The sequence below is a fragment of the Ostrinia nubilalis genome, chromosome 26 (assembly GCF_963855985.1).
Source record: "Ostrinia nubilalis chromosome 26, ilOstNubi1.1, whole genome shotgun sequence".
Classification (NCBI taxonomy): domain Eukaryota; kingdom Metazoa; phylum Arthropoda; class Insecta; order Lepidoptera; family Crambidae; genus Ostrinia; species Ostrinia nubilalis.
The window spans coordinates 8,548,808-8,559,461 of record NC_087113.1 but is presented as its reverse complement, the minus strand read 5'-3'; the positions used below and the strand labels follow the sequence as shown (position 1 = coordinate 8,559,461).

The window sequence follows — 10,654 nt, the reverse complement described above, 5'->3', positions numbered from 1 at the left end:
ACATTTGTGTTGTATGCTTATCAATAAATAATATATAATTTCAATTATTAATTATATCTATACTTTGTTACAGTTCTTTATGATCATTCATATTGCATTCCAAAGAAGTCAAATCCAGTTGAACGAGGTATGTTTATCTAAAATTATACTAATAATATAAAAAGGAAATATTTAATTGTTTGTTTGTATTTGATCGGCTCCGTAACTCGAAGCCAAGATAGCCTAAAGTGCGGGTTAGAACCCCACAGCTTGAATATTGTAGTAAACCCACTCGTAACACAATTTAGCTTAGAATGTGTGTTGAGTTAGAGGGACTTTAGTAATTTGTGTAATACAAATTCTTCAAAAAAAGTACCGGACCAATTTGAAAAATTTTAGGCAATCTACATTAATTAGCCAGGTCAGCTAGTTTAATAATATTTATAAGCTAGTAATTTTTAATGTGAGCAAGACATGTACTAGACTGATTGTACCCTAAAGTTGGGTCAGAACATGACATTTTATTACCCAATTCACATTTCATTATCTGCTTTCAGTTCCCCTTACAACTACAACCAAACAACTAAATTCAACATGTTTGGGAGCTGTGAATATACCAGATTCTGGTATTTCTGCGAAAACAACTTTTGAACCTCTTCCTTCTACTTCCAATGCACCAGAACATAATATGACCTATAAACCCATTACTCATGGTAAGTGTACAAACTAATTATTTACCTTCTAAAATATGCCTTCCCTCAAACTAAAGAATGCCACCCTGGATGCGTTCTGCAGTCTGCAGTCAGGTCAAAATGAACTTATATGTACAACATTCTAGGTTTCTGTACATTTTATATTAATGCGATTTGACCGTGCGGATACGAACAAAGAACGCAAAGCACACGTGACTGATTGCCTTATCACGACCACTTACAGATTGTCTTGACATACCCGCAGACCGCATCCAGAATGCAGAACATTAAAACCTCTAAATGCCTTTAATTTAATATTATGACGTCATTGTTATTGAAGGTGGGCCCACGCTTCATATTTTATGAGAAGAGCTATCATTATCCTGTCTTTGCATTTTTTTAAAACTTGATAATGATTGATTGATTTGGAAATAATATGTTTCATAAAACAACAAAATAAATTTTAAACTAATTTGCATATTTATAATATTTCAGATGATAAAAACATTTGCCATCAAGATGCACAGGCAGAAATATTAGTCCACAGTTATAAAAGACCTAAGAAAAACATTGAAATGAAAGGTAAGATAAAACATACCTAATTTAAAAAACTAAGTAAAATTGCTGATTAATTAACCAATATTCAATTCAATTTGCTTTAATGTTGTTTTTTTTACTAATGGAAATGTTTTTATTACAGACACTTCATCAACATTTACAATTAAAGAGAAGAGGCTTTGGCGACAGTTACAAAATGCAAAAAAAACAATAAGGAATATAGCGAAGTCAAGAGTGAATTTAGACAAGTTAGATTCGGAAGTGCTGACATCGTTAGTAAAGGATGTAGTGCAGAATAACAAAAAAAAGTCACAAGGAAAAAGGTGGACTTTAGCCAACAAAATATATGCTTTGGCTATATTTAAACGGTCCCCTAAAGCATACCGCTATATGCAAAAGCTGTTTACGCTACCAAGCACTAAAACGCTCCAAAGGATTTTAAAAAATATACCAATGGAGCCTGGTATAAATAAAAATATAATTGATATGTTAGAGGCAAAAGCATCAAGTATGCCAAAGGAAAATAAATATTGCTCGTTAATATTTGACGAGATGGCGTTAAAGAAACGGATAATTTATAACGAAATTGCTGATAAAGTGGATGGCTACGTGGATTATGGAGAGGGCGAGAACATGGGACGAGAAAAGAAAATTGCAGACCATGCGTTAGTGTTTATGATACAGGGTGCTAAACATAAATACAAACAATATATTGCGCACTATTTTGTGGAAGGCACAATATCAACAGCAAAACTGGCAAAAATTATATCGGACATCATCAAAAAATTAAAAGAAATCGGATTTATGGTTCTAACAACAGTTTGTGATCAGGGATCTACAAATATAGGAGCTCTTAACATGTTAAAAAGAAACTGTGGACAAGGCATAGATAGCAACTTTTTCTCTGTAAATAATGACAAAATTTTTATAATCTATGACATCCCTCACTTGTTCAAATCATTACGAAACAATTTCTTTAAAAGTGGAAATATGTCTTTCGATGGAAAAATTGCACAATGGAGGCATTTGGTAGTTGCAGAAGAACACAACAGAAATTTTTTAAATTTTAAAAAACTGAATAGTACCATTGTAAATCCAACATTCAAAACTAAGATGAGGGTGAAGTATGCTGCGCATGCTCTGAGTAATACCGTGGCAGCTATTTTAAAAATGATGGCATGGAAAGAAGTTTCTGATTGCAATGATACAGCATTTGTGATTGAACAGTTAGATAAACTATTTGATTGTACAAATGGTCCATCATCTTTAAATGACGTAAAGAAAGGGATCCGGGAAAATGTTTCCACATCAAGTAATCACATTGAGTCTTGGACCTTTTATACTGATAAGTTAAAAACCATAAAATTTATAACAGCAGAAAACACGATACTAAAAAATGTTAAATGCGTAAAGGGATATCAAATATCTATCAAATCCTTAAACGATATTTGGGAAAAGTTAAAGAATGAAGGGTTTAAATATATGAACCTTAGACAGTTTAACCAAGACTCTCTGGAAAACTTATTTGGAATCATTAGGCAACACAGTGTAACCAATAGAAATCCCACTATCACGCACTTTACTGCAGCGCTTAAAACAAGCATGGTTACTGGGCTGAAAGTGCCTCATAGCAGAAGTGCTAATTGTGAAGCAGACAACAATAAACATATGCTGGAATATAAAGACATTTTAAAAACTAATTTAAAAACAACAGAAATAAAAATTAATGTTCAAGATTCCACAGACACTGAATTTTATCCTGTGTTGTCTATCCCGGACCCTGAAAACTTAGAACAGCCCATTGAAAATTTGTGTAGCCTTGAAAACCAACCAGTAGTATATGTAAGCGGGTATTTAGCTGCCAAACTATTACAGAACAGTTCTTGTTTAATTTGTGAAGAGTGTTTGAGCGTGAAAACTCCTGTTGACAATGATTTGTATGCATATATATCTCTTCGCGAATGGTGGCATGATAAAAAAAGTCTCGTTTATCCAACAATTCAATTATGTACCACCGTAAATGAAGCTAAACAATTTTATCATGACCATATTGCCGACCAGATATATATGGAAAATGTTGGAAAATTCATTTTCTTAATGTTGAGTACAAATTGTAATTTTAGTTGGTTTAAATGTCAACAACATAATAAAGAAATTTATGATAAGATGTTTAAAATATTAAGTTACCTTTTTCTAAGAAAAAGTTGTAAAATCATTAATGACAGCTTCATAAAAAGTGAAAACAATTTTGCTGACAAAAGTAAAAAAGCACAGCAACAAAGCATTGAAAAGTAATCTTAGGGCTGAGGTTCGATCAGCTGATAAGAAAATTAAAGATGTTTATAAATAAAAATCCTATTTTTTCTTAGAAAAAGTTGTGAAAATAAAAGTTTACAAAATTATCATTTCTGTACTTTGTTATAATTTTCAATAATTCCTCATGCCTACAACTGCTATGTCATGTTCAATACTTATTGTAATATACCAATTTTATTTCGAAATAAATAATTTACGTTACAAAACTTCGTTTTACTTACACATAGTATAAAATAAAAATAGAAATCATTAAAATATTGAAGGTTCCTATACTAGATATCGATATGCAATTACAACCCTAGCAAAGTATCGATAATCGATAAGTTATTACGAACGTCACTAATACTGTCAGAAAATAAGGCATTATGTTGGTAGCTCCGCCTGTAGTTTGTGCGGTTGGTAAAGATTTGCGGGTCGTTCTCTAAAATGCATATGTGTGCGTGAGCTCAAAAAATATCTATGGAGTGCCGTCTCTTACTCTTTTATGCTCTTTGGTTGAAACGTTCAAATAGCGAACGGTCTATGGACTTTGTACACAAACTTTTATATTTTTTGTTACATTTATCTTGGTGATTTAAGTGTAAAAGTGTTAAAAATCTCTATTCCTTTACAATGAACACCATAAAATCTTTAATTTTAAATCAACCTAAGAATAAATTCACTGGTAAGCGTCCGTGAAATTAAAACCTATTCTACCCTAAATTCTACCAATTTTCTTCAAAAATTCTTACTTTTGAACTCCAAAATTGTATTAAATCGATTTAATAATGTACAAAATACAAATTATAGCAATTATTTGTCTTACAGCCGCTGTTTTAAGGGCATATTCTTCGTCCAAATACAGCTACGAAACGTTGGCAGTGTCCGTTCCTAAGAAGAATGTTTACCACGTCGAGTTGAATCGCCCGGATAAGCTAAACACCTTTAACCTGGCTATGTGGAAGTAAGTAATGGCTCAATATTTATCAATATACAATATTGCAAAATATACTCCCTACATTTCTTACACACAATGGTAAGTAGGTTGGTTGGTTTCACTTCAAAAAGAGCGTAACTTCACCTTAAAGGCCGGCAACGCACCTGTAACGCCCCTGGGTTCGCGGGTGTCTATGGGCGACGGTAATCACTTACCATCAGGTGATCCGTCTGCTCGTTTGCCTCCTGTCACATAAAAAAAAAGCAAAATTAAGTTCTAACAAAAACCGAAGACAAACCATGTAATTAGCTATTCGATTTAGTAAATACCACATGATACAATGCCTTTTTTTATTTCGAGAATCGTTAGCTAGAGAATGTGACATTTGTGAATGTAAATATATCAGGAGCGAAACTGCTATGATTAGGTCTAGTATAAGTTTGTTAGTTTAACACTTTTCTGGACAGTGCATTGCTATAGCAGTCAACAATTAAACTTCTATTGTGTCAGGGAAAGTGTTAATCGTTAAATTTTTATTTCCAGTGAAATCGGACAGTGCTTCAAGGCTTTACACAAGGAGCCAGAGTGTCGAGTCATTGTGCTGTCCGGACAAGGAAAGCTGTTTAGTGCTGGTAGGGATCATGATTAGGTTGTAGAAGTTAAGGAAAGAAAAAAAATATTTTTTTTTTTTTAGATATAACAATGCCATAGATGATTTAGCAATTAATTAAGCTAATTTAGCTTAATTTGACATGAATAGTATAAATCCTTTGCCAGGAGTTGGTAAAGAATTCATACAATATCATTATTCTAAGTCCTATTTATTTAAAGAAATAACTTTATTTATGTTATTCTTATTTTGGACTCTTGTCTTTCAATGCCAGTTCTATCATAACCTAACTAATCAATGTACCTTAGCCAGCTGGGCTAGGATGCGCGCCATGATACAATCTTATCGATGTTTTTAAAACGACAAATGTATGGGCTTATCGTGTAAAATCGATAAAATGGCGCGATAAAACCTTATCGCGGCGCGTATCCTAGGCCTATAATGATTATATAAATTCTGGCACATACAAAGTTTAATATTTTTTCAGGTATTGACCTCAAGAGCTTGGTAGGGTACTTCACACAAGCAAACGAAATTGAGGACCCACCGCGCCGCGGCCGATTCCTCTACGATTGGATGAAAGACTGCCAGGTAATGTTAATTCTTAAACTAAAATGTTGTGTGTAAAAAATAGCTTGCTCTTCTATCCATCTGATTGTTTGTTATTTTCACCAAATTTTTTTTTATATTAAATCTTGATTGGTACAGAGTAAAAGTCATTAAAAGGGTGAAATAGGTGATGGATAATGACTGTTAGTTAGCCATTACTTAGACAATCTTTTAATTTTAATGTTTTCTTTTTTTACCAAATGTTATATTGTATCCCTTGTATAAATCTGTACAGTACTGTGTTAGGTCCATCATGCTTTGTATATCCAATTTAAGTAGGGTATATGTATATGCATATTATGTATATTTTAAATCATCTAGTCTTAATTCCTATTTGGTTAGTTCATCAATCTTTAATGGAAATGTGTATTACTATGTTCTTTGGATTTTTATAATATAAATATCATGTATTTGCATCAGTTTTGGAAGCATTTTTTTCTTTTCAATATACACTATAATACCCTATTATTATATTAAAATATACATAAACGCATATACCCTATTCCAGGACGATATATCCTCACTCGAAGACTGCATCAAGCCTATACTATCCGTGATCCACAGCGCTTGTATCGGGGCAGCGGTGGATCTCATCACAGCCGCCGATATAAGGTATATATACAACAATATACACTGTATATATACGTATATTGCAGGCCTCTATAACTACGCTGGAAGACTGCATCAAGCCGGTACTGAGTGTGGTGCATGGCGCGTGTATTGGGGCGGGTATCAATCTTACTACTGCTGCTGATGTTAGGTAAGTGTGACTTTTGTAGTCATTTTCTTGCTCGATAAACTGATGAACTGAAGAAGATACACTCAACATCAAATAAACCGCACCTTCCGCGACGCGAACTTTAAAGATTTTCTTCTGACACAATTATGGTACCCCAACAATATTGGTGTTATTTGAAAGCCCAATAAATATCCTTAAAGAAAAACACATTTCATTTCTAAATAAATGATTAACATATACCATAAATGTGACTTGAAAATAGACCTCACTTTGGGCTCACCTCTGGGATCAATTAGACCAATTTTTATGGTTATAAAACCAAATAAAGATCTCACGTGTCCTCTTTAACAGATGGATAGCGATTAATCCCAACTTAACAGTTTTATAGTCATAAAAAATGGCTATAGCGTAACTACCTATTTTTTGAAGAAGTGACTCTGGATCCTTTTGAAGACACATTTTTGGGGTAAAAACCTTTCCTTTAATGAAATGAAGTTTAGAACTAGGCTTTCAAATGGTACCAATGTTGGTGGGAAGTGGGGATGCATACGTTTGATAAATGCTTGTCGCGGGAGGTGCGATTTATTTGATGCCGAGTGTAGCTGGCAGTGGCTAACCTGGAGATCATGCTTTGTGGGGCTAATTAAAGTAGGCTTATGTCTAGTATAGCAGTACACTGCAATGGACAGAAATGTTAATCTATTTTGAAGTATTATAGATAAAAACGTGTAGGATGGCGCACATATTCATTCATGTACTCGATATAATACCATTCCAGCCTCAAAACTGCTAAATACAAAAATATATTCTGTTAATTTAATTCCCTGTAAACTAACTTAATCCTGTCATCTGCTTTTCACTGGAGGAGTCGCACCTAAACTTCGAACTCCTGGTGAAGTTTATTGCGGGTCCAATGAAAAATTCAAATTCAATTTTTTTACTCATATTACATGATGTACATAGGTTGGAAAATAAATAGAGACAAATATAAATTCCAGGTACTGCACCGAAGACGCGTGGTTCCAAGTTAAAGAAGTAGAAGTTGGATTGGCAGCCGACGTTGGAGTACTACAAAGGCTACCCAAAGTAATTAACTAATTGTTTTGATTACTTTTCGCTTTGGGTAACAATTTGAGTTAAAAGAACTATTGGGTAGTTAACACCAGTAAGGCGATTATCACACTGCACCGCGCTCCGCCGCGGTCCGCGTGGCGACATAATATAACGAATCCCGCGCGCAAACGCGTTTTCAGTGTGTTGTGCCGCGCGTGTTTTCTATACAAACTGAGGTACTTGCATATAATGATTAAATCTGTCGTCCCGCGTACCGCGGCGGGGCGCGGTGCAGTGCGATAATCGCCTAAGTAATAAATACAGGGTGCAAATTGGGTGTGTTTGTCGGAAAATAGAAATAGTAAGCACATATAAGCACAGTGGCGATCGCTAAATGATAAGCTCACTCCGTGAACCGATTGCGAAATTCAATCTGTGTTTCACGAATATTAATTTGAGTAGAGAGTTACCTCTTAACCAATGTGCCACGGAAATTAGATCAATTTTTTTTAATTACAGCTTAATTATAATGGGTCTAGAAACCTAGCTCTCTTTTAAAAATCAGTAGTTCGAAATCCATTAAAACCTGCTAACTTCCTAGAAACAATACTAAGAGCGCTTTCACTTTAGGGCGTTAGAAGCGCGACAGCAGCGCGGCAGCGGCATTTTTATAATGAGAAGGCATGCATCCGCTGTCACATAGTATGAAATTTTCGGCAGTGCGTCTGTCGCGCTGCTAAATCGCCTAAGGCCTCAGCCTCGAGTTTAGCGGGCAGCGGGGCGGGAGCGGCGGCGGCGCGGGAGTGGCAGGATCTTATGCGTAAAATCAAATAGACCGGTTCTCGAAAACAGCGGCGCGGCAGCGGCACCGGAGCGTGCAGCGCACTCCTTCTTTTGCCCACAATAAATCGAGCGTTAGGAATAAATTTGAATCGAATTAAAATTGTCGCCGTTGTTCAAACATTTCGTTTGCGAATAAAAACAAATATCTCGACAACACAACCCCGAACACAACACTTCGCCGCTAAAGCGCCGCGCGAGCTGCCCGCTTGTTTCGAGAACGGGTCTGCGTTGCCCGCCCCGCTCCCGCGCCGCCGCCGCTCCCGCCCCGCTGCCAGCTAAACTCGAGTCTGAGGCCTAAATGTGAAAGCGCCCTAATGCACGCCAACATCTCTAGATTGTAGGTAACACATCAGTAGCTCGGGAGCTGTGCTTCACCGCGCGGAAGTTCGACGCCAAGGAAGCTCTGCAGATCGGGCTGGTAGGCAAAGTGCTGCCGGATAAGGAAAGGTAGGTTTGTTTGTTTCTGACTGTGTTTATACAGGGTGTAGTGTAAATAGTAGTCAATGGCCGAAAGAGAGCATGGTATTAAGGTATCAGATGCTGATGCAGAAAGTAGAATTACCTGAGATCTATTTCTAGAAAGAAATTGTTAAAATGTTGTGTTTACGCCGCTATACTATTTATGCCACACCCTGTATATTCTAACCCCCTTACTAATAAAAAGTTACACAGTTATTGAACACTGTTTTAAAATGACATTTCCATACTAAACGTCACTTTAAAATACTGTTTAACGAGCGTGTAAGTTTTATTAGTAAGGGGGTTAGTGTTTTACCGTCTACATCGGACATAATGTTCTTTTAAGAAATATTTTTCAATCGCTCAACAGAAGTATTCCTGTTCATTCATATTCGTTCGCCGAACATCGTTCGCCTACGTTCGCCGAATTTCCCCCCTTTTGTGTTAATGTAAAATTAATCTAATTCCAGTGCCCTCAAGCACGCCTTGCAAGTGGCTGAAGACATAGCCACCAAGAGTCCGGTGGCGGTGCAGGCCACCAAACTTAACATCATCTACTCCCAAGACAAGACTCCTAAGGAAGGACTGGAGCATATCGTGAGTGTTTATGTATTTTACCTTCCATCCAAATCTGTCCAGCTTCTCTGTTATGAATGGTGTAACTAATACTTTGCTTTGTGTATGTGTATAGAATATGTAAAAATAAACTAGCTGTGCCCGCGACTTTGTAGGCGTGAAAATTGCTTGAGTATTTTTTTCCGTCGTTGCAACTTTTTTTTTTGATGCTCTGCTCCTACTGGTCGTAGCGTGGTGGTATAATAGCCTAGCCTTTCTCGATAAAAGGGCTATCCAATACAAAAAGATTGTTTTTAAATCCTCAATCATCTATGTTCGTTTTGTGTTGTTATTGTTTATAATTTGTGCTTACTGTGTTCATTAAAGTCTTATTTCTTTCTTCTTTCTTTCTTTCATTGAATTATGTCAGTGTCAATGTCAACGCGATATTTGCAATTATTTTTATGTGTTTACTTTTGCATGGCTTTTGTTATAATGGTATATCCTACTTACACAACTTGCTTGTAAATGTACACTTTAATCAAAGCACTTTTTTCTGAATAGATATTTTTGGCTTAAGCATGCTCATTTTATACTTAACCCTATTTTCATTTTCGAGTTGAGGGTATACGGTTATTAAATAAAAATACATCACAATAATCAAATTGAAATGTGATTTATGTACATGAAATCAGTAACTGTTTCTGATTAACTATGTTTTTTGTTTTATGTTGTGGTAAATGTGCAAGAATTTTTAAAACTTGATTTTCTTGCTCTGTTGAGTATTGAATCCACGACTGATGCAATTATTATATGCAAAGAAATTATAACAATGCCAGAATGGCAGAAGACAGATACCAAAGAAGATCTGTCAAGAACACCATCTATTGAAACTAAATGCGAAGTGGCGATGGAAGAAATTACAGACTTAGATAGCACGTCAGTTTATTTTCTTTCTTTTTTTACATTTCTTTATGATTTTTCCTATTATTTTTCTTTTTAAACCATTCAAATCGGTGACTAAGTTTTTCAGTTTCTCGAAAAAAACAGCAATTAATTAATTAATTTATTTATTATTTCAGGCTCTGATCAACATGCTTAACCACCAAGGCGAGGACTTCACCAAAAGCGCGATAGCACTCGCTACCAAAGGCGAGAAACCCGATTTTGAAGATTATTAACCCTTTATAGTGCACAGCATGTATTAGGTTTGAAGAAAAAAAATATTTTTAACTTATAATAAATGAATAATGATTCTAATTTTGGTGGCTGCATTTGTGGCCAGCGTCCAAATAAAATATTTTTGCCTTATTAAAAATTTTAAC

General features: G+C 35.4%; 1 protein-coding gene across 2 annotated transcripts; it reads left to right on the top strand.

Moving 5' to 3' along the window:
- Positions 1 to 4,044: 4,044 nt before the first annotated feature.
- LOC135084635 (delta(3,5)-Delta(2,4)-dienoyl-CoA isomerase, mitochondrial) lies at positions 4,045 to 10,532 on the top strand. Of its 2 annotated transcripts, none has more exons than XM_063979402.1 (9): positions 4,045 to 4,209; positions 4,353 to 4,488; positions 5,005 to 5,093; positions 5,559 to 5,662; positions 6,337 to 6,440; positions 7,418 to 7,505; positions 8,650 to 8,762; positions 9,245 to 9,371; positions 10,412 to 10,532. In XM_063979402.1, the coding sequence occupies exons 1-9, from the start codon at positions 4,158 to 4,160 to the stop codon at positions 10,508 to 10,510; spliced, it is 912 nt and encodes a 303-aa protein (XP_063835472.1). In that variant the 5' UTR covers positions 4,045 to 4,157; the 3' UTR covers positions 10,511 to 10,532. The 2 variants fall into 2 exon arrangements, with proteins under 2 accessions (XP_063835472.1, XP_063835473.1); XM_063979403.1 differs by lacking the exon at positions 6,337 to 6,440 and adding an exon at positions 6,189 to 6,292.
- The last annotated feature ends 122 nt before the right edge of the window (positions 10,533 to 10,654 follow it).

Excerpts from the sequence above, each read along its gene's own strand:
- LOC135084635 (XM_063979402.1), top strand. The coding sequence starts at position 4,158 with ATGAACACCATAAAATCTTTAATTTTAAATCAACCTAAGAATAAATTC. Across the intron at positions 4,489-5,004 it reads TTTAACCTGGCTATGTGGAA|TGAAATCGGACAGTGCTTCA; the intron begins GTAAGTAATGGC and ends TTTTATTTCCAG. Across the intron at positions 5,663-6,336 it reads ATTGGATGAAAGACTGCCAG|GCCTCTATAACTACGCTGGA; the intron begins GTAATGTTAATT and ends CGTATATTGCAG.